The sequence below is a fragment of the Schistocerca americana genome, chromosome 8 (genome assembly GCF_021461395.2).
Source record: "Schistocerca americana isolate TAMUIC-IGC-003095 chromosome 8, iqSchAmer2.1, whole genome shotgun sequence".
In the NCBI taxonomy this organism is placed as follows: domain Eukaryota; kingdom Metazoa; phylum Arthropoda; class Insecta; order Orthoptera; family Acrididae; genus Schistocerca; species Schistocerca americana.
The window spans coordinates 503373773-503398205 of record NC_060126.1 but is presented as its reverse complement, the minus strand read 5'-3'; the positions used below and the strand labels follow the sequence as shown (position 1 = coordinate 503398205).

The 24433-nt window shown below is 41.6% G+C and overlaps 1 protein-coding gene across 2 annotated transcripts in view; it reads left to right on the top strand.

The window, feature by feature from the left end:
• LOC124545154 (acetyl-CoA carboxylase) overlaps positions 1 to 24433 on the top strand; it is a 259301-nt gene that overhangs the window by 121388 nt on the left and 113480 nt on the right. For both annotated transcript variants that reach the window (XR_006967594.1, XM_047123987.1), the window contains exons 2-5: positions 637 to 754; positions 4091 to 4220; positions 14950 to 15249; positions 22130 to 22332. Coding sequence is in view for 1 of the 2 variants with exons in the window: in XM_047123987.1 (XP_046979943.1) it covers positions 644 to 754; positions 4091 to 4220; positions 14950 to 15249; positions 22130 to 22332 (744 nt within the window). In the remaining variant the exon portion in view is untranslated. The remainder of the gene's footprint in view (positions 1 to 636; positions 755 to 4090; positions 4221 to 14949; positions 15250 to 22129; positions 22333 to 24433) is intronic.

Genomic DNA, 24433 nt, shown 5'->3' with positions numbered 1-24433 from the left:
TCACAACTTCAGCGTAGTTACTTTTTCCTGTGATGTTAAAACATTATAACTGCTGGTTATAGAGACATAATTTCGACGCCAAAATCAGACCGCCATAACTTTTTTGTAATAAATTCGTTTCCTTCAGCTACACAATATATGTATGAGCATTGGAACCTTTTCAAAATGATAACATTGTTTTACAACTAACCAACTGTTTGTGCAAAGATGCCCTTGTAATACAAAAAAAAAAAAGAGATCTGTACTGATACCCATTTAAACGCGTGTTTTCGGTATTTAGTAATTTTTTGGAGAGGTATGTTTCACCTATAAATCTAAGTATCATGCTCAATGTTGCTATGTAATTGTCCAGTTGCAGCGTAGCAAGAGAACTGCCAAATTTTCTTAGACATTCCATTTTATTAGTTTTTAAACAAATTTTATTGCCTATTTTATTTTTGTTTTATTTTTTGTCTATTTCTGTCTGTAGTGTGTAAATTTTTTATGGTTATCAAATCAGAGTTGAAGATCAGCATTTTGAGATGCAGGGGGAACTGAGACGTGTAAACTTGTGTGACTTAGGTTCACAACATGTGGAATTCTATATTGTATTTAGCATTGTAGCATCATTTGCACAGTTTGTTTTTCTGTTTATAGGCCCAGTATGTCCCAGGGCACAGTGATGGTTCAGCCTCGGTTTCAAGAGAAGGACTTTACTGTTGCAACACCAGAAGAATTTGTTAGGAGGTTTGGTGGCACGAAAGTCATCAACAAAGTAAGTGTAATTCATTTATTTTGGAGTGAGCAGGAATAGCAGTTGCAGTTCGTTAACACAGTGCTGAAAATTAGTCATAAAAATCTGGCTGAGATTGTAGGTAACAAGACTATTCAGTGATCAAATAGACAGCTAACTGGATCACTGAAAGGACAGTACCATAGGGAGAGATGGAAATTTAAACTTCAGCCATTCTTTCCCTAACCTTATGTCTGAGTCAAGTTTTCAGTATAACCCTTGAATTATTCCTGTTTCTTCCACACCTTTGTTTTTGACTGATGAAGGAATCAATTAATCTGAAATCTAATGTTTGTGTTGTTCTTCGCTCATAACTAGACTTGTTGCATTGTAACTAAAAGTTTTTCATGCAGTGGTTTCCCGTTTTGGTTTTATTATTTGTGAGGGAATGTCGTGTTGTGTTGTGTTGTATTGCATGGAACTGGGGACCTAGAAATGATGGAGAGGCTTCGTCCCCGCCATAGCCCGCAGTGGCTCACAACCCCACAACAGTCTCTCCCCCTCCAGGGAACGTCTCACACCAGACGAGTGTTGTTTGCGTGGTAGAGTAATTATGGTATATGCATTCATGGAGAAAGTGTTAACGCAGTAACCGCCGACATAGTGTAACTGAGGTGCAATAAGAGGAACCAGCCTGCATTTGCCGAGGCATATGGAAAACCGCCTTAAAAACCATCCACAGATTGGCCGGCACACCAGACTTTGACACTAATCTGCTGGACAGATTCGTGCCGGAAACTGGCAAGCCTTCTCGCCTAGAAAGCAGTGCGTTAGACCACACAGCTAACCGGGCGGGCTGATGGAATGTTACACACATGAAAAAAAGTTTTGCATCGCCCCGATTCCCAAAACTCCTGAAGATAGACATTGACTGAGGATAGTGTATCACAGACACAGTCCCTTTGACTGTTCAGAGATGTTGCTAAACCTGCCCAAAGAAGTAAACAACCATGCATGAGCAGCTCCTATTAGATGGAGGGGATTCGACAGCCGATCAGTTCCAGTCACTCCATCAGGAAGGAAGTACACAGCTCATGTTGTGTGTATTCCAACCATGCCTAGATGGTCAATATTGCAGTTCGATCGCATCTGCATTGTCACTTTGTGCCAGGAAGGGCTCTCAACAAGGGAAGTGTCCAGACGTCTCGGAGTGAACCAAAGCGATGTTGTTCGGACATGGAGGAGATTCAGAGAGACAGGAACTGTCAATGACATGCCTCGTTCAGGCTGCCCAAGGGCTACTACTGCAATGGATGACCACTACCTACGTCTTATTGCTGGAAGGAATGCCACCATGTTGAATAATGCTTTTTGCGCAGCCACAGAATGTCGTGTTATAACTCAAAACTGTGCGCAATAGGCCGGACGATGCGCAACTTCACTCCCGATGTCCATTGCGAGGTCTATCTTTGCAGCCACGACACCATGCAGCACGATACAAATGGGCCCATCAAATTTCCGAATGGACCGCTCAGTTTTGGCATCATGTTCTCTTCATCAATGAGTGTCGCATATGCCTCCAGCCAGACAATCGTCAGAGACGTGTTTGGAGGCAACATGGCCAGGCTTGAACACCTTGGACACACTGTCCAGCGAGTGCAGCAGGGTGGTGGTTCCCTGCTGTTTTGGGGTGGCATTATGTGGGGCCGATGTACGTTGGTGGTGATGGAAGGAGCCGTAAGGGCTGTGCGATACACGAATGCCATCCTCCAACCGATGGTGCAACCATATTGGCAGCATACTGGTCAGACATTCGTCTTCATGGATGACAGTTCGCACCCCCATCATGCACATCTTGTGAATGAATGACTTCCTTCAGGATAACGACATCACTCGACTAGAGTAGGCAGCTTGTTCTCCAGACAGGAACCCTATCAAACATGCCTGACATAGATTGAAAAGGACTGTTTATGGACGACGTGACCCACCAACCACTGAGGGATCTACACCAAATCGCCATTGAGGAGTGGGACAATCTGGACCAACAGTACCCTGATGGATTTGTGGATAGTATGCCACGATGAATACAGGCATGTGTCAATGCAAGAGGACATGCTGCTGAGTATTTGAGGTACCACTGTTTACAGCAATGTGGACCACCACCTTTGAAGGTCTCACTGTATGGTGGTACAACATGCAGTGCGTGGTTTTCATGAGCAATAAAAAGGGCGGAAATGATGTTTATGTTGATCTCTATTCCCACTTTCTGTACAGGTTCTGGAACGCTCGGGCCAGAGGTGATGTAAAACTATTTTTGATGTGTGTGTATATGTGCCCAATAGTGAAAAAGGAAAAACGGGGCCCCAGTTTAAATTGATTTTGCGCACATAGAAATCATACATATATTTATGAAAATTACAATCCTCATAAAAATGGGCCAAATAAACCTCACTTGGATGATAAGCAGAAAAATGTACCAGCAATAAGCAATTATGGTTGCAAATAGATGATGAACACTGAGACTTAGCAGCACCCTCTCTTATCAAGATCAGTCAATATTCTGTCAGATGATATGAGACTGGTTTCATTGTACCTTTTAGACACCTAATGCCACAATAACAGAATGACAGTAACTTTGAACTGGGCTATGATGCAAATACAGGTAGAAGTGGACTGTACACAGCTATCTGATAGTCTTATGTGTATCACATTTCTGTGGTGATTGCAATCTAGCAGTGCGCATTGTTAGTGGAATAGCAGGCATACTTAGACTGTGATGGTTTGGGGTGCCAGAATGGCTGGCCACTGCTTGTCATTAGGAGGCAAATATTGAATACTGCCAATAGTTACATACAAAAGTACATGGCGCTATCCTAGCTTATGAAACTATCAGTTTGTTTCTTGGAGAGGATTAAAAAGGAAGAGAATGTCACTCAGATCCAGGATGAGAGGGACCCAATGTTTTGACGAGGGAAGATCCATTATGTTGTAGTTTTCTCAAGTGAATTTTCCTTTGGATAAAACTGTGGTTTATTGTTAACACATAGGCCTAATGAGTATCTTCATGTTTTCATGTTGCATTTCTTGATCCATTCCTGGAACTTCATGGGTCAATATGTGATGACTTTCTTGTTTTAACTCTCTTTCTCTCTCTCTCTCTCTCTCTCTCTCTCTCTCTCTCACTCACACACACACACACACACACACACACTCTTTTTTGTTTTTCACATTTAGTTGATATTGCTGGTGTTACATTTGGCTCATTTTTAATGGTTCTGTAGCACTTGTTTTATATAAAAACATCGTATTTTTTATATAATTTTCTGTTGTAAAATGTTGTAGTTCTATCATATATTTAAAAGTTAACAAATTTTGCAGGTGCTGATAGCAAACAATGGAATCGCAGCTGTGAAATGCATGAGATCTGTACGACGTTGGTCTTACGAGATGTTTAAAAATGAACGTGCTGTCCGCTTTGTAGTGATGGTGACACCGGAGGACCTTAAAGGTACCATGTACATCTAAACTAGATAAATATGGTAATGAAAATTCCTTGTTGGAATATAAACAGTTTATGGAGTAAGAGTGATAACTCACCCACATGGTTGAGATGCTGATTCTTCGATAGACACATAAAGAAGACTGAGAACGTTATTACTTTTCGGATGAATCCTCATTCACACATGCACATGTACAGTTCCAATGCCCCAGCTAACTATATTGTGTTGGCACAGCAAGTGATTGAATTAGAGGCTAGCAGAGATTGATGCCAGAAGGGTAACAGGATTGAAGGATAGTTCCTGCCTATGTAATTCAGAGAACCTGGCATTGGGGAGCGGGGAGAGATAAAAATGACAGAGATTGTGAAGCATCCATTGTAACTGACCATTTTGTGCCTGACAACATGTACACCACTGGGTGGTAAACTCTGCTCTTGGGCTCTTCATCTCACTTCGATAATGGCCTTTCATTTGGGTGGACAGCTGGTTGTAATGCGCACACAAATTGTGTGGAGAAATACACCAGATCTGCTAAATGATTGACTGTTTTCACAGGTGGCTCTGCACTGATAGAATAGCATAAGCCAGTGATGGTAACAGGTTGTGTAGTGCTGGTTCCTACACCTGAGTCAACAGTGTTTGACCCATGTGGCATGAGATTTGGTGTAAGTGTCGTGTAATGATCTACATGGTTACAACTTTGCTTCTACCATTTTTTCCCCAACATTTGAGGCTTTAATGAAACAAGTTGGTTACACATGTATCATTCAAAGTATTTTCCATCGCTGGCCTCTTCTTTCTCCTACCTTTCGGGCAGTGTATGAATCCCGGGTAAAAAAAATTGTTTTATCTTTTGAAACGACCCACGAATCAATCCAATTAGTGACTTCTTCATGGGATCAGAAGTGTTGGTCCACCGGGCCGTGCGCCATTGATCTAAACAGGTGATAGTCAGAGGGATCAATGTCTGGAGAATACGGCCCGTGGGGGCAGGACTTTCCATTTTAATGTTTCCAAGTACGTTTTGACCTCTTTTGCAATGTGGAGTCGAGTGTTGTCGTACTGCAAAATCACTTTATCGTGCCTCTCACTGTATTGTGGCTGTTTGTCTTTTAATGCTCTGCTCAAATGGATTAATTGCATTCAATAATGAGCACCTGTGATTGTTTCACTTGGTTTTAACACCTCATAGTACACGACGCCGAGCTGATCTCACCAAATACAGAGTGTGATCTTGGAACTGTGAATATTCGGTTTGGCCGTCGACGTGGAAGCATGGCTGGGATATCCCCATGTTTTTTGCGTTTAGGGTTATCATGATGAACCCATTTTTCATCCCCGGTCACAATGCGATGCAGAAATTCCTTCCGTTTTTGCCTCTGAAGCAACTGTTCACACACACACGCATGCCGTTCAATGTCTCTTGGTTTCAGCTCACACGGGACCCAAGTTCCTTTTTTCTTAATCATGCCTATGGCCGTGAGACATTTTGAAATGGTTTGCTGTGTCACTCCCGCCAATTGTACCAATTCTTCTTGAGTTTGATGCGAGTCTTTGCTCAGCAATGTCTCCAATTCTGCATCTTCAAAAACATTCTCTCTTCCATCACTACGCTGGTCTACGACATTAAAATCACCATTCTTGAAGCATTGAAACCACTCATGACACATTCTTTAACAGTGTCCTTACCATACATATTTGAGAGCATTCAATGAGACTCAGCTGCTGTTTTCTTCATATTGAAATAAACCAGTAACACCTCCCACAAATGACAAGAATTAGGCTCGTAAACTGACATTTTGAATCAAGAACAACTTTATGATGCAGACACAAATCGACTAATGTTTTAATGAGGTTTTGTTGACCGAGGTCCAAGCTAACTGCCTGACATCTGTTATCTTTTTCTTTCGCCCGCTACTTACCATTGTCGCCATGTATCGGCAAACAGCAGAAGCAGAGTTGCACACCTTGTGCTAGGATATAACTTGTATTGGTGGATGGTGCAGTATCATTTGGAGGTGGTGGAAGGGATTGTAGTTATGATTTTCCTCACTCCCTTCACCGGACTCTCCCCTAACCCCAGTCAAGCTGCAGTGCCAATACAATGTATTCATCCAAGATGACATAACCAAGTAGGTGCATGTGGGTGTGTGAAGAAGCATTGGTCCAAAATCTACCATTGTTCTCAGTCTTGATTATATTCCTATTGATGACTCAGCTCCTCAACTATTTGTGGAATTGTAAAATTCTTCTTAAATGATTTAAGTTAGGTAATTCTCTGCTTACAAGGGAACCTCCCCATCGCACCCCCCTCAGATTTAGTTATAAGTTGGCACAGTGGATAGGCCTTGAAAAACTGAAAACAGATCAATTGAGAAAACAGGAAGAAGTTGTGTGGAACTGTGAAAAAATAAGCAAAATATACAAACTGAGTAGCCCATGCGCAAGATAGGCAACATCAAGGACAGTGGGACCACAGGAGCGCCGTGGTCTCGTGGTAACGTGAGCAGCTGCGGAACGAAAGGTCCTTGGTTCAAATCTTCCGTCAAGTGAAAAGTTTAATTTTTTATTTTCAGTTTATGTGACAAACTCTTATGTTTTCATCACTTTTTTGGGAGTGATTATCACATCCACAAGAAAACCTAAATCGGGCAAGGTAGAAGAATCTTTTTATCCATTCGCCAAGTGTACAAGTTCGGTGGGTCGACAACATATTCCTGTCATGTGACGCACATGCCGTCACCAGTGTCGTATAGAATACATCAGATGTGTTTTCCTGTCGAGGAATCCGTTGACCTATGACCGTGCGATCAAATGTTTTCGGTTCCCATTGGAGAGGCACGTCCTTTCACCTACTAATCGCACGGTTTTGCGGTGCGGTCGCAAAACACAGACACTAAACTTATTACAGTGAACAGAGATGTCAATGAACGAACGGACAGATAATAACCATGCAAAAATAAAGAAAGTAAAATTTTCACTCGAGGGAAGACTAGAACCAAGGACCTCTCGTTTAGCAGCCACTCACGCAACCACGGGACCACAGCGCTCCTGAGCTCACATTGTCCATGATGTTGCCTATGTGGCCCATGGACTTCTCAGTTTGTAAATTTTGCTTATTTTTTCACAGTACCACACAACTTCTTCCTGTTTTCTCAATTGATGTGTGTACAGTTTTTCAAGGCGTATCCACTGTGCCAACTTATAACTAAATCTGAGGGGGGTGCAATGGGGAGGTTCCCTTGTTAGTAAACTGTTGAGTTGTTTGATCAACCAGGTTCATTGATTGAATGATGATGGCATATTTTGATGTTAAGGGTGTCAGGAATGTTCGCTAATTGGATGGAAAAGTCACACGTAGGAATTATATTCTGTGCTGACTCTTCCATATTGCAATATTGTGAGTGAAAGAAACAGATTGGCTTTAGAAAAGTGAATATAGTACAATGGACCATGTGAAAGATTTTAACAGAATTGTAAAACAGAGCAATTTGCCAATTGTTCTGGATTCATAAATTTTGAGAAAGCTTTTTACTCAGTTTCAGCAAAATCTGTTGGAATGACTGTCACAAAATTGTCCATACAAACCTATATTTGTATACAGAAAGATATAAAATATACGGGGTGAGTCACCTAACGTTACCGCTGGATATATTTCGTAAACCACATCAAATACTGACGAACCGATTCCACAGACCGAACGTGAGGAGAAGGGCTAGTGTAATTGTTTAATACAAACCATACAAAAATGCACGGAAGTATGTTTTTTAACACGGACCTACGTTTTTTTAAATGGAACCACGTTAGTTTTGTTAGCACATCTGAACATATAAACAAATACGTAATCAGTGCCGTTTGTTGCATTGTAAAATGTTAATTTCATCCGGAGATATTGAAACCTCCGACGTTCAGTTGCGTGTTGTAACAAACACGGGCCACGGTCGGCAAGCAGCATCTGCAGGGACATGTTTACGATGATGACCGTGTTTACGAGTGTGGCTGTAGTGCACTGTTGTCATTTGGTCTAGCTGTCGCAGTGTCCGCATGTAGCGCTTGCTGCTATTGTTATTCTGCATTTGTCTCCGCACGCAGACCAACTGTAGTACACCGTGTTACCAGACGTCTGTGATAGTGTAGTGTTGTAGGAACTGTGACCATGGTGTATTCGAACTCTGAAAAGGCGGAGATGATACTCATCTATGGCGAGTGTCGACGAAATGCAGCTGAAGCCTGCAGGGTGTATGCAGAATGGTACCCGGACAGATAGCATCGAACGTGCCGCACATTGTAAAACATCTACTGCCAACTGTATGCAACAGGTATGGTCGTAGCACGCAAACGGGTCCGTAACAGGCCCGTCACAGGAGAAGCGGGTGCAGTTGGTGTGTTAGCTGCTGTTGCCATGAACCCACACATGAGTACACGGGACTTTGCGAGAGCCGGTGGACTGAGTCAAAGTAGTGTCATGCGCATACTGCATCGTCATCGCTTTCACCCGTTTCATGTGTCGCTACATCAGCAATTACACGGTGATGACTTTAATCATCGAGTGCAATTCTGTCAGTGGGCATTAACAGAGAATGCGTTGCAGTTCTACCTGTTTACCGATGAAGCGGTTTTCACAAACCACGGGGCAGTGAATCTACGGAACATGCATTACTGGTCTGTGGACAATCCTCGCTGGCTCAGACAGGTAGAACGACAGCGACCGTGGACTGTAAATGTATGGTGCAGAATCATTGGCGACCACCTCATTGGTCCTTACTTCATTGCAGGGGCCCAAACAGCTGCAACATACATCGCGTTTCTACAGAATGATCTGCCAACGTTGCTCGAAAATGTCCCACTGGAAATGCATCGACGTATGTGGTATTAGCATGATGGTGCACCTGCACATTCCGCAATTAACACTAGGCTGACCCTTGACAGGATGTTCGACGGGCATTTCATAGGACGTGGAGGACGCATAAATTGGCCAGCCCGTTCTCCTAATCTTACACCTCTGGACTTCTTTCTGTGGGGTACGTTAAAGGAGAATGTGTACCGTGATGTGCCTACACCCCAGAGGATATGAAACAACGTATTGTGGCAGCCTGCGGTGACATTACACCAGATGTACTGCGGCGTGTACGACATTCATTACGCCAGAGACTGCAGTTGTGTGCAGCAAATGATGGCCACCACATTGAACATCTATTGGCCTGACATGTCGGGACACACTCTATTCCACTCTGTAATTGAAAACGGAAACCACATGTGTACGTGTACATCACCCCTCATGGTAATGTACATGTGCATCAGTGAAAAAGACCAATAAAAAGGTGTTAGCATGTGGACGTAATGAGCTGTTCCAGTCTCTTCTGTACCTAAGGTCCATCACGGTTCCCTTTGGATCCCTACGTCATTCGGTGCTCTCCGATACACACGATCGAACAGCGGAGGAGTGGTACTCAAGCATCAACTTTAGGTTACAATATCTCCGGATGTAATTAACATTTTACAATGCAACAAACGGCACTGATTACGTATTTGTTTATATGTTCAGATGTGCTAACAAAACTAACGGGGTTCCATTTTAAAAAAACGTAGGTTTGCGTTAAAAAACATACTTCCGTGCATTTTTTTATGGTTTGTATTAACCAATTACACTAGCCCCTCTCCTCACATTCGGTCTGTGGAATCGATTCGTCAGTATTTGATGTGGTTTACGAAATATATCCAGCGGTAATGTTAGGTGACTCACCCTGAATAAGTCAGTGCCATAGATTCCATCAGAATTTATCAAAATACTGGGAAATTCAGAATTGACAGAAGAGTCCACATTACCAAAACTACTTGTGATAACCCTAGATGGTGTTTCCATATTATTAAACTGCAAAAAAGGAGAAATGTGAGTTCATGGAACAAATCCGAACCACCTTCATTTTGATGTACTGTTGACATCAAATCCAGATAAATTTTAACAGTGGATGGATCTTTATAGAAAAGATTTGGAAAAAAGGGTAAAACGCAATAATAATAAAACCAAAAATAATGTATTGATAATTTGAAAAGAAAATAGTAAAAACTAATAATACAGTTGTAGAACAATTTGAAATGTTTTTAGAATTCAAAGTAGTTTAATATGACGACTGACAGGACAAGAAAATAAATAAACATAAAGAGTAAAAATGATTTGGAGAGTTTCTGGTAACCAAACATAATTTTCAAAATGGAAGTTTGAATGTGCCCAAAAAGAAAAGTTTGTAACTGGTATGACTTACAGCAGTGAGTCAAGGACTGCTGATGCACAACCATGCAAAATCTGATGGTTGCGCAACAAACAATCTGGAGATACACATTGGGAATCACTAAAGAGACAAAAAAAAAGAAGAAAAAACCAGATTGATCAAGGAACATAATGGAGTGGAAGACATAATTACAGCTGTAATGAAAATGAAATGGAGGGGAGGGAGGGAGATGGTAACCAAGAATATGGGTAATAAAAGGACCAAGGAAGTCCTTTTCTGGGTTGTAAGTGTAAGAGGTAATAGAAAATGAAGGAGACGATGAAATGGAAGATGGATAGATAGCAACAGAAAATGTGCAGGAGTAACAGGGATAAATGTCATTGAAGACTATACTACATATCAAACTCTAGAGCAGGGCTGGCCACAGCATGCCACACTTCACACATGCAGCATGTGTGGGCCGCAGGCATGCCAAAGCCCAGCCTGTCACTTGGGTTAGCTCAGTCTTTCTCGCAAGTACCTGGAACAGGGTGACATTTCACTTAGCATTGCAGTGTGACATTCTTCTGTTGGAACAACTCTGTGAGTTTGGCAGAATTGTGGTGTCAGCAGTGTTTGCCTTATGCTCTTTCTCCATGATATGAAGGATGTTCACGGGTGCAGTGGATATTTGCACAAAAAGAGGCAGTTTAGCAGTCTGTTGCCACAATTCTTTAAAATTAATGGGAATGACAGAAGACAGGGCTGAGAATTCTCAATTCAAATAAGTGATGGGTACTACTTATTTGCTATGAAACGAAATTACAGTACAATGCAGAGAGAATTTAAACTTTCAGATGTCAATGAAAGAGCAAAAAATTACAATTAAATTCATTGTTCTGTTCATCAATAAGTACTAAATTTGCAGGCATGGAGCACTTCAAAAGATTTTGTGGTGCTACTAGTAAAATTCCTGAAGTCGCATCCATTGTTCCAATGGTTTTCAGTGGAAATGAACAAAGAGTGTGGAGACTTCATATAGTACTGGAAAGTACATTGGCTAGGTCAAGGACATGCCTGGAATGATTTTTTAATTTAAAGCTCACCGTTGTTGAGTTTATGAAGAAAGGAATGGATGAATGAAAAATTCGAACATCTGGAGTGGATTGCAGACTTTGCCTTTGTAAGTGGTCTTGTTTGCACAATGCCCACAGTAAAACATTGCAAGGTAACTTCTATCTGATTTGATGGGGATGCATTTAAAAAGAAAATCACAATGTTGAACAGACACATTTTGACAAAGACAGTTCAGTTCCCAGAGCTCACTGGTGTTAAAGTGCGAGATTTGAAGAATTCATTGTGGTCTTGCAAGGTTTTGAGGACACTGTCAGTCTTACGTCTCTTTTCAAGCTGTTTTCAAGACCGTTTGCTGTTTCAGTTGAAAGTGTCCTGTGCATGTGCAGATGTGACTGATCGATCTGCAAAGTAATTTCAGTCTCAGTGATAAATCTTTTCACGTTAAAACTGTCCAGGACATCTACAACACTTTCCTCAGATGAATTTTCCAAGTCTCCATAATGAGATTGCAGAAGTTCTATATTTCAGTTGACCTCTTTGTGTGATGGACCTTTTTTTTAATTTATGAAACTAAACAAGTCATGTTTACTTGGCAACTTGAATGTGAACCTGTGTTAAACTTTGTGTGTATGTGCATGTGCTGAGAGTTTGTACCAGATAAAAACTATATTGTGTCTTCTGCAAGCCAATTAATTAATAGTGAAAACTTATTTTGTTTGTGATCTGTGTTGTTGAGAAGTGTGAAATACAAAACAAAGTCGCATGCAATGTGACTCTACGACCATTTAAATGTCAGCACATTCGCTGTTTTCTCCCTCTTCTCGCTTCTTGCATTCAGACAGCGTGGCGTGGTGGTGGGGGAAATGTAAAGTGAGGCAGAGCACTTTGCACTTGGGCCTGGGCATGGCCCATGAGCTGAAATCTTGGCCACCCATCCTCTGGAGAATTACCAACATGCAGTCTTATGTTACCCTGTTGAAAGAAAACATTGTGAAGATGTCAGAGATTGAGCACAGCCACTGCCCCTAAAAGGTAATGTCTGCTGTCCAGTTTTCAGACTATGCGAACGAGATGTGACTGTGTTTTGTGCCAAATGGTGCTCCATAAGATCAGACTAGGATAGGAGCTGGGCCCAAATGATGATGACAATTAAAATGTGACAACATATGGATACATACATCCTGTTACTGTATGCAGAACTGAAACTTGTCCAAAAAGTGTCCAGTATTGTTGGACACACCATTGTCGGGACACCTGTCACTGCCGTTATGTCAAGGGAATGGCCTCTTGAGCGTGAGACTGTTTTTTAGTTTAAAAAAAAAAATGGACAACCAGCTAGTATGTATGACTGTTGTGTATACAAATAATGTATGGAACATAGAGGCTATGAGTCATAAACAAAATTTTTGTACTCATTATAATAATTATTATTATTACACAAAGGAATTAATAGCATTTAGCTGCTAGTGGGCATTGATTTATGTCAGTGGTGAAAGTTGAAAATTTGTGATGGACTGGAATTCGATCAGGGTCACGTGCTCATTTGGCAGATGCTCTGTCCACTAAGTTGTGTATATACACTGACTGGCATGAAAAATGCAACATCCAATAAATGATGTGTAATTATTGAATTATCTATTTCATCGAAGTGAAGCACTTCAGTTTTTTGAGAAGGGTTATGTTATTGGCCTTGCTTGTGAGCAACAATGAAGTGTTGACTGTTTATTGCACCAGCCTCAATTGTTTTTTTCCATGCAACCTGGAAAAGACATCATTGAATGTGAGCAAGTAATGTTTTCCCGCTCTTTTAGCGCTTATTGTTGTACCCTGAATTGTTCCTTTTTCAATCACACATGTTTGTAGGGTCTTTTTGTGATTGTTGTAATCAGCTTTCTGGAGTAAACTTGCTGTTAAGCCCTGAACAAGCTGCAAAAGTTGTTGCTTTGGTGGAAGATGTCCGTAGCATGCATTACGTTGCAGAAGTGTAGGGGACTACACCTTTCACGATTTCCAGATCTGTATGAAGGTCCAGGGAAACTGGTGATTTTGCAAGGAGACCAGGAACAGGCCTGAGAAGAGCAACAGCGGAGAGAGATGACCGCTTCTTACAACTGGAGCCGTCGAACCAACACTAGTGAAGCGCGAAAATGACTCCGCCAGGTTCAGGGGTTCAATGTTAGTGAGCAATTGTTCGAAGAAGACTGGAAGAAGCCCATCTTCAGTCTGGAAGACCTGCTACAGGTCCTGGACCCACCACATATCATTGCACAGCTTGACTACGTTTTGCAAGGGAACATCTTGGCTGGACAGTACAATAATGGGATCAAGTGTTGTTCACCAATGGGTCACGATTTGGCCTCCAATCACCTGACGGAAGAGAGAGTGTCTGGAGAAGGCCATGGGAAAGATGTTCCACTTGCACAGTCTCATCTAGGATGCCTTTTCAGGTTGGTTCTGTGCTGGCATGGGTAGGAATCAATACAGCCGCAAGGACGGATTCGATCTTCGTGGAGCATCGTAGCCTTACCGCACATCAATATGCAGAGGAAATTCTTCTGGAGCATGTTATGCCTTTCGCTTCATTTATTGGTGATGATTTTACACTAGTGCACATCATTTCAGTTTTTGTAAGGAATTGAGGTGTTGCTTTTCTTGCCAGTCAGTGTATATACACAAGAGACTTATCAGAAGTCACAATTGCATTAAGTCTCAATTCTCTCACCCATCTTTATTGACTAATTTTACATTATTGGATGACACTTATTTGTTTTCATTCGTATTTCTTTGGCTGGTGTGGAGGCACTTACAAGTACAGAACTCTTGTCAATTGACAGTGAAAGTAGAATCATTATGAGAGATCTGTTTTGTGTTGCACACAATTATTTAATATAATTTGTAGTAATAAATTTTCAAGGATGATTTCAGCTTCAATGCATGAAAGATAGCTACATCCTGCTACTTGTGCACGTGAGTGTGAGTGTACTGAGTGTAATGTCACTGCAGTATGTAGTTAAATCTACTGCCAACTGTATCAGTGCAGGCCGGCCACCAAGGCAGCCTGTAGGAAGTGTGCACACAGGACGGTCTCTGCCTTGCCATCTATCGGTGACTCGCGCCTAAATAAACTCAGACCAACAATGACTCACTACGTTTTTTTAGTTTGTACCGCTCACATCAGTTGTTCTGTATATCACGTATGTTGCACATTCTGTTTGCATCATTACGTGCGGAGTCACAAGATGCTTATTTCCGTTATTCTTCAGAGGTTTATGGATAGAGCCATATTTGTGTTACTTGAATTTGGTTTTGTGTATTACTTGGTTACTATAATGACTGATTGTAACACGGTATTTGACAGCAGAAAAACTCTCACAGATCGAACAATTTGATTGTTGTTGTAGATTTCATTGTTCCTTATTCATGGTGACCTTTTTTTTTTTTTCTTTTGCAGCGAATGCTGAGTACATAAAAATGGCAGACCACTATGTACCTGTACCTGGAGGTACTAACAACAACAATTATGCAAATGTTGAGCTGATTGTTGACATAGCTATGCGAACACAAGTTCAGGCTGTTTGGGCAGGGTGGGGTCATGCCTCAGAGAATCCAAAGCTTCCAGAGCTGCTGCACAAACACAACATAACCTTCATAGGTCCACCAGAGAAGGCAATGTGGGCACTGGGTGACAAAATAGCCTCTAGTATTGTTGCTCAGACTGCAGACATTCCAACACTTGCATGGTCTGGAAGTGGTGAGTTTTCTTGCTTGTTTAATACATTTTTTGTACTACATTGAAATAATAAGTTGGTGGTGGTGGTTGTGGCTGTGGCGGTCTTCAGTTTGAAGACTTGTTTGATGCAGCTCTCCACAGTAGTATATCCTGCACAAGACTCTTCATCGCAGCAAAACTGATGTAACCTACAAACTCAACCATCTGGATCCTCCCCTTCACCACCAGCTTTTCTGAACTGTACAGTTATCCTTACAACACATTCTCCACTCCTGTAATTATCCCGGTCTCAACCTATAGTAACCTACTGCCCCTGCACCCAGCACCCAACAGTTCACACCTCCTATGTCCTATCACCTTCTCCCTGTTCTCATCCCCCACCCTCTTTTTGTGCCGGCCTCTGCCAATGCACCCACCCGTAATTTTTTTTTTCTCCCTCCTTAAACTTCTCCTTTCTTGCACCTCCCCCTCCCCCCCCCCCCTTTTCTACCTCCCTGCCCCACAATCATGCGACACTGTAGCTGTTTGCAGTCTAGTCCCTGCACACTCCACCAGACAGTGCTCCCCTCCCCTCCCCCCCCTCCCTTCCACCCCACCTCAGGCCCTGCTATCCCTTCCCCTTCCGTGCCATCTCCAGATTGCTACTTCCATTCTGTGTGGCAGTTGCATTCCAGTCCGAGCTGCCAGAGATGGCAGTTGTGTGTGCGAGGTGTGCCTGCTTGTATGAACCTGTGTGTGTGTGTGTGTGTGTGTGTGTGTGTGTGTGTGTGTGAGTGAGAGAGAGAGAGAGAGAGAGAGAGAGAGAGAGAGAGATTTCTTTACTGATGAAGGCTGTGGCTGAAAGCTAATGTGTAAGTGTCATTTTGTTGCACCTGCCTGCAACGTAACGTGTGATCTTTATGATAAGTAGTAATCTATATTTTCGTTATGTTGTTAACCTACATCCAATTGAATCTGAACTCTTTTTGGCCTAATTCCTCTCAGTGCCTCCTCATTAGTTATTTGATGTATCCATATAATCTTCAACTTCCTTATGTAGCACCACATTTCAAGAGCTTCTATTCTCTTCTTGTCTGAACTTCTCACTTAAGTTCTACTAGATATAGAAATGTAATATTTGTAAGGCAGAACATGAATAAGCGAGCTATCTCAATGTTTATAACTAATGATTGTGGGTTCTTAATTTGTCTACCAGCTTGAAAAATGGGGAAAATATTGTACGCTTTGGGAAAACTTCTGCACTACTGCTTCAGTATAGCTACCATTTTGACACTTTTTTCATGTTCGCTGCTTTTTATTTTGTTTAGTATATTTTGTCCTTACTCTCAGTTTCTTGAATGACAGACGTTCAGTTTTATTCATAAACTCAACAGGTTCAACAGCAATGTTGTCAAACAGCATATTCATGGTATTTTGTAATGTTTTAATGTTGTTAATAGTATTTTGCAAATTTAGTCATTCACTTGTCTCCAAACTCCAGGACTTGCTTACCTGTAAAAATTTCCACTTACATTCTTCTCGGGTACTCTTGACACTGTGTCACTACAACATTATTAGATTATAGAAATAGGAATCAATTTGTATTCCGTTCAGTCACATTTACCAGAGATGTCTTGATCATTCCAGTAAACCCTAATGTTGGAGAAGTACTTTGGCTATCTTCATAACAAACTATTCTAGTTTGATTTAAACCATTTTGCAGTTTTCTTCCCAGTTGTTCAAGTGCTTTGCAAGTATATCAAATACGGAAGCTGTTGCCATTTTTTTCTTAATGTAAGAGTAGAGTTCACCATGAAAACAGTCGTGGAATTGCATGTATTCGCAACTTTTCTTCCATGTCACATGTAGCTGTAAAAAAGTTCTTGCAAATGGTACACACTGCCTGGGAGACTGTGTCATTTTATTAAGTGTATTTTAACTTGATATTTACATGCGAGTGTGTGTATACTGTATGCTTGCCTCAGTTGATAAGGTAATTTAGAAATACATGCTTGAAGTTCATCATAGCTAAATAATGCACTGTTATGTCTGTCCTGGCTTTATTTCCAAACTTTTACACATCTGTACAAAACAAATAACTTGCATTACATTCTGTTCCTGCATAATTTTCTTTCCATTCAATTCATGGTGGTCCCACAGGATTCTGATTCTTCGTAGGTAGCAGATTGCTATACAGAATTCAGCAATAGAGCTCTAAATGTCTTTTTAGAACATAATTGCCATTCTGCTGTTCGACACCATACTTTTATCATGTGCTATAATGTAAGTTGGGGGAGGGGAGAAGGTTAAGAAAATCTCCCACGTATCACCATTCAGTACAAATCAGTGTACTGTTGTTCCTTTTTTTTGCCACCAATGCTAAAAGTGTAGCTATGTACCAACTTGGATGCTCAAGTTCTTCGAAGGAAACTTGTCATTGCAAGGTCTTCTCTTTGTTGTATCATATTGGTGGTAGGCAATGAAAACTTGGTTACTCCATTTTGCTAAATTTTACAGGTGAACCAAAAATGATTTAAAAAAAATACATAAAGTGATACAGTTAAAGTGCTACATGTGCAGCTATGTATTAGATGCCTACTTTTGACACATTAGTGAAAGCCATGCGCTTTCAAATCTCTCTTTATAAAACAGAGCTACTGGTTACTGGAAGTATAAGGTTTTCACAGGCAGATGGAGTTACCTAGGTTTTCGTTGCCTACCAGCAATACACTTTAAATTTGAAAATTTGCAGAAGACATTAAATTTGTGTCTTTGTAAATTCTGGTCTAAGTGCATTTGAACATATGAATTTGAATCACAGAAACTGGTGTGGTTTCCCAAACTTGGTGGTGCCAGCTAAATAAATTTTTTCTCACGAGTTACATTAATAGCATATATTTATGGTGGCAGGAGCCTATGAAAATATACATTACAATTTAATATATCTGTTACTGAATCTTCATCCAATGTTCAAGAATGGAATGGAATAGATTATTAATCTTTGAGCATTTTCCATGCAGTCTACATGTAATTGCAACTACACTCCTGGAAATGGAAAAAAGAACACATTGACACCGGTGTGTCAGACACACCATACTTGCTCCGGACACTGCGAGAGGGCTGTACAAGCAATGATCACACGCACGGCACAGCGGACACACCAGGAACCGCGGTGTTGGCCGTCGAATGGCGCTAGCTGCGCAGCATTTGTGCACCGCCGCCGTCAGTGTCAGCCAGTTTGCCGTGGCATACGGAGCTCCATCGCAGTCTTTAACACTGGTAGCATGCCGCGACAGCGTGGACGTGAACCGTATGTGCAGTTGACGGACTTTGAGCGAGGGCGTATAGTGGGCATGCGGGAGGCCGGGTGGACGTACCGCCGAATTGCTCAACACGTGGGGCGTGAGGTCTCCACAGTACATCGATGTTGTCGCCAGTGGTCGGCGGAAGGTGCACGTGCCCGTCGACCTGGGACCGGACCGCAGCGACGCACGGATGCACGCCAAGACCGTAGGATCCTACGCAGTGCGTAGGGGACCGCACCGCCACTTCCCAGCAAATTAGGGACACTGTTGCTCCTGGGGTATCGGCGAGGACCATTCGCAACCGTCTCCATGAAGCTGGGCTCCGGTCCCGCACGCCGTTAGGCCGTCTTCCGCTCACGCCCCAACATCGTGCAGCCCGCCTCCAGTGGTGTCGCGACAGGCGTGAATGGAGGGACGAATGGAGACGTGTCGTCTTCAGCGATGAGAGTCGCTTCTGCCTTGGTGCCAATGATGGTCGTATGCGTGTTTGGCGCCGTGCAGGTGAGCGCCACAATCAGGACTGCATACGACCGAGGCACACAGGGCCAACACCCGGCATCATGGTGTGGGGAGCGATCTCCTACACTGGCCGTACACCACTGGTGATCGTCGAGGGGACACTGAATAGTGCACGGTACATCCAAACCGTCATCGAACCCATCGTTCTACCATTCCTAGACCGGCAAGGGAACTTGCTGTTCCAACAGGACAATGCACGTCCGCATGTATCCCGTGCCACCCAACGTGCTCTAGAAGGTGTAAGTCAACTACCCTGGCCAGCAAGATCTCCGGATCTGTCCCCCATTGAGCATGTTTGGGACTGGATGAAGCGTCGTCTCACGCGGTCTGCACGTCCAGCACGAACGCTGGTCCAACTGAGGCGCCAGGTGGAAATGGCATGGCAAGCCGTTCCACAGGACTACATCCAGCATCTCTACGATCGTCTCCATGGGAGAATAGCAGCCTGCATTGCTGCGAAAGGTGGATATACACTGTACTAGTGCCGACATTGTGCGTGCTCTGTTGCCTGTGTCTATGTGCCTGTGGTTCTGTCAGTGTGATCATGTGATGTATCTGACCCCAGGAATGTGTCAATAAAGTTTCCCCTTCCTGGGACAATGAATTCACGGTGTTCTTATTTCAATTTCCAGGAGTGTATAACTGCAGAAATACTTCGTACATTAGATTTGCACATTGTTACCATATTTCAGATAATTACAGCAATACTTCATATTATGTTCACACACATGGCTATATACATTACATCTACATCAGACATTGAGCACACATGACTTTATACATTACATCTACATCACAGATTGACTTGCTCAACATTGCATATGTACACTATTGCATTTTCTTTCATTGTATGGTATTATCTACTTTTAATCCATTTCCAGTCTTATTTTTGAATTTATTCAGACAGGCTGTATGGGAACTTTGTGGGAATTTGTTAAAGAACAAATGCTACCTGAAAGAATCTGTTGCACAGTTTGTCTGTATTAGTTTCCCATGTAAGTCCTTGGTCAGTATAAAAATGAAGAAATTTTACTGACTTGTATTCCTGTTTCAGAACATTTAAATTGAACAATTTGTCTTCAGTTTTTGTATCATTTATATACAGCGTATTTTGCTTAAACTGTGTGCTGTGGGTATGCCTATTGCTGTTGCTTCTTGAAGTTGTGGCCCCTCCACACTACTGTCTTGTGCAATTAGTTTATCATATGTGTAGAGCAGTGTTCCACAAGGCAGTGGTGTGGGAAGCTCAGCCATGAAATATGATAAAATAAAAAGGGTCCAAGAACTGAGCTCTGAGGCACTCCTTTTGTGATTAAACGACTTTGTGATTTTTGATTGTGTACACAGACAATCTGCTTGCTATCACTTGTGTAAGACTGCAGTGTTGCAGGTTTTTAATTTGTGTGTTATGCGAGACTGTGTCAGGGGCTGTGCCCAAATAAAATTGCGTTGCAGAACTAATTGCCTAATTCTCAGAGCAGTTATACACTTTTGCAATAATGTTTTCAACTGCTTTAACGGTAGAGAGCCAGGCCTGAGGCCGTTCTGTTCAGAACTGAGGAAGTTATTGTGTTCACAATGCTGGCTAAACTGTTGTTGCATACAGTTCTCAATCATCTTAGAAATGGGGAAAATTGAGATTAGTTGTTAATTATATGGTGTCATTTTTATAAATAGGTTTAACTGTAGAGATTTTCAAGCATTCTGTGTAGACACTTTCATATGGCATCTTGTTTATGATATTTGTTAATGGCATTAAGATTTCTTCTATTATATTTCAGTTACAAAGTGTGAGATAGCGTAATAATCTTCAGCTCTTGCGTTGGTCCGAGTTTGTTTGATAGGTCACTGATTTGTCTACTAGTTATGTTAGTTCATCTAAAACTAACATTTGTATTTTTTTCTATAGTGCTTCAACTTTATTCACATCTTCCTATTAGTTGAGTCCTGAAAGAGCTTTAGCAAAATGTTAGTCTAATTAATCTAGTGGGATTGGCTTTCTTTTGGCAGTTTACTCCTGTTTAAATGATGTCCCATGTTGGATTACATCGGTGACCTGTCATATCAAAGTTGTATCAGGATTCTCACATTATTTAGTTGTGATATATATCACTTGCACAGTCTTTTAGGTTTAGTGGGATGTTTCTGCTTTCTTGTAATATATATAACAAATTTCATTAAAGGTGTCCACTAAGACGATTAAAAATTTTGTTGCTGACTTATTTGCTTTCATAACCTGCAGGGTCAGTTTACTCTGGTTTATAAAGTTTGCTCTGCTTTTTAGCTGACTTAATTTGTGATGATTAATTGTTTGTATTACACTCCCATGTTCAGTAGCTATTTCTTTTATTATTTACAAGAAATCTAAACCACATCCCTTCACGATCTCAGATACATAGATTAATAGTATTTGACTGTGTTCTGTTTAATTCAGAGTTGCACACTGTGTTATCCAAGCATACTGCAAATCTGGTGGGGTTATCATTTATGCTGTTAAACACTTTTCATGGTCATATGGAATTGAATGATCCACTGGCATCACAGGATTTCATGTACTGACAAGGTATGGCAGATCATGGGTTGAACTGAGATACTGATTGTTTAATTCGTGGAGGGGGCTCTGTATCTGCCTTCAGTATTCGTTCTTGTTTCTTGATATAGTTGGTGTGGCAAAATTACTAATCTTCTCGCAAAATAAAATGAGAATTTATTATTCACTTACAGGTATTAGTATCATTTCCCTACAGATCTTACTTAGGAAGTATCTTTACTGAGATTTTGAATATCATCCACATATTATCTGATCTCACTTGTGGTTACAAATACAGAAAAAAGTGCTTCCCTTCTCATTATGTCAGAGTGCTTGTAGGGCATCTATACTTGCACAAGGACCATTTTTATAATGTATAGCTGTTTTAAAACTACTAGTGGGCATTATGTAATCCCCTGTTTAGTATAACTTTTTTGTTGCCAAAAATATAGATACTAATTGGATATCTTTTGCAATTCTTCAAAAAAACTGAAACATTTAGTTAATAAATGATGATTTGTTAAAGTGTGTGTTTTCGTATTATAAAGAATACTACTTTTTTTGTTAGAGCTGAAAGCACAATATGGTGGAAAGAAGATAAAAATCTCATCAGAACTGTATAAGAAAGGTTGTGTAAGTACAATAGAAGATGGGTTACAGGCAGCTCAGAGGATTGGATTTCCTGTTATGATAAAAGCAAGTGAAGGAGGTGGCGGCAAAGGAATCCGTAAAGCAGAAAATACTGAAGAGTTTCCAAATCTTTTTAGACAGGTGAGTTAATGACACCTTTATTGTACGGCTAAGTTTTCGCCTTCAGTACGTGAGACCTAAGAGAGAGTGTCTTAACATTATGTGTACAGGTGCTTGCGTGTAAGTGAAGCAGTATAAGCAAAACTATTGATTTATGGGTTGCAAGAAGTATTTTGTGATATTTTTCTTATAATTTTAGTCAGTAGATTACTTGCATGCTGTTGAATCAGAGGCTTTTTTAAATCGATATTTTTCAGGTACAAATAAAAATAAAACAGTAAAAACATGTTACTTCTTTCTTTGGATTGAGTTCACATGTGTGTCTATTTCTAAAAGAAAGCACATGACAATTTGTATGATTAGCAAATACAGGGTGGGGAAAATAAAAGTGGCCTGGAAAACACATGGTCCACTCACATTAATGTGACCACTTGTCAGAAGCCTGAATAACTGCCTTTTGCAGTGCAGACCACTGCGAGAAACACAGGGAGAGTGTTGTTGAGGTTCCCGAAGGAGCTGTCAGGGACATGGAGCCGTGCCGACTCCAGCACTGTGGCCAGCTGCATTAGGTTTCTCGATTGAGGGTCCATGGCAAGAACAGCCCAATGGATATGGTCCCACCGATTCTCTATTAGATTTAACTCTGGGAAGTTTGGTGGCCCAGGGGGTGCAGTAAACTCATTCTGGTGCTCTTTGGACCACACTCGTACACTGTGAACTGTGCAACACATTGCAATGTCATGCTGGTAGATGCCATCATGTCAAGGAAAAAACAACCTGCATGTAGGGGCGGAACTGGTCTCCAAGGTTAGATTCATGTGTGTGTTGATCAGTTGTGTCTTCCAGAATGACGAGATCACCCAGGGAACGCCACAAAACATCCCCCAGACCATAATCCTCCTTCCTATGGCCTGGACCCTTCTGACAGTTGTTGTAGGGAGTTTGCTTTCAGATGTTTCACGCCGTTCACTCCAGCAGCCACCTATCCGAAGGAGGATAAAATGTGATTCATCTGAAGAGGCCGTTGCCACTGAGTGGAGGTCCAGTTGCATTCGTCGCCAGCGAACAGCAATATGCACGGATGCATGCGTGCACTAGTTTTGGATAATGCCTTTTTGCCATGAACGGTGCATTTCAACCACAGCGGCATGCGAAGAGTTTACAAACTTAGCCGTTTCGCGAATACTTGCGCCCTTGGTTTGAAAGCCAATGATCGCACCTTTTTTGGATGTCAGAGATACTGCTAAATCACTCCGCTCTGCATTACAGCTACTGCACTGTTTTCCATGTTTCTCTGATGTGCTTTAGGTAACCTCCCATGCTAGTGCTACCACCTGCTGTCTGCAAGTGGTTATTGCTTGTTGACATCGAACATAAGTGGAGGTCACATAATATGACTGGACTGTGTACTAATAAGACTGATGTAGAATTGCCCCTATTCTTAATGAACAGGAGAGCTGCCCATTACAAAAGACCTTGGAGACTTGAGTTTGATACACCAATCAGCTGCTGCCGCATGTTTGCACATATGCATCTTCCGCCTGCTCTGTCCCGAGTATTTTGCTACGTCATTATGTTTGAGTGAATGAGAGGAGCAGAAGTTAAAGTAGCATGTGTTCTTTATCAAGTGGTATGCAGATACACATGTGGAAGTGTTTGCATGAGAGTTAAAGACTGGAAATTCTTTGATGAAACCCCTAGAAAAGGCTGTAATGCAAAACTTAGTGGTAAAATGGCACGAAGTGAACCCTGTGATGAGTAAAAGCCATAACTATCTGCAAAGAGTTCAATAACCAGAAAACATTGCTCGAATGAGGGAAAGTCTGGAACAAAGTTTGGCCAAATATCTGTATTTGATATCTGTGCAAGTGGAAATTGAGAGATTGTCATGTTGAAACATTGTCAAAAAGGACTTGCTTCTGTATCCTAATAAATTTACTGTTGTACACAAGCTAAAGCATCTACACGTATGGAGGAATCTGTTTATCCCTTCTGTCTGCTTCCGATGTATTTGCATGGTCAGTTGTGATACAACGTGTTTGCAAATTGTCTACTTGAGGCGGGACCTGGAAAATAGCCCAGTATTTACCCATGTAGTAACCACATCCAGGATGGCCAACAC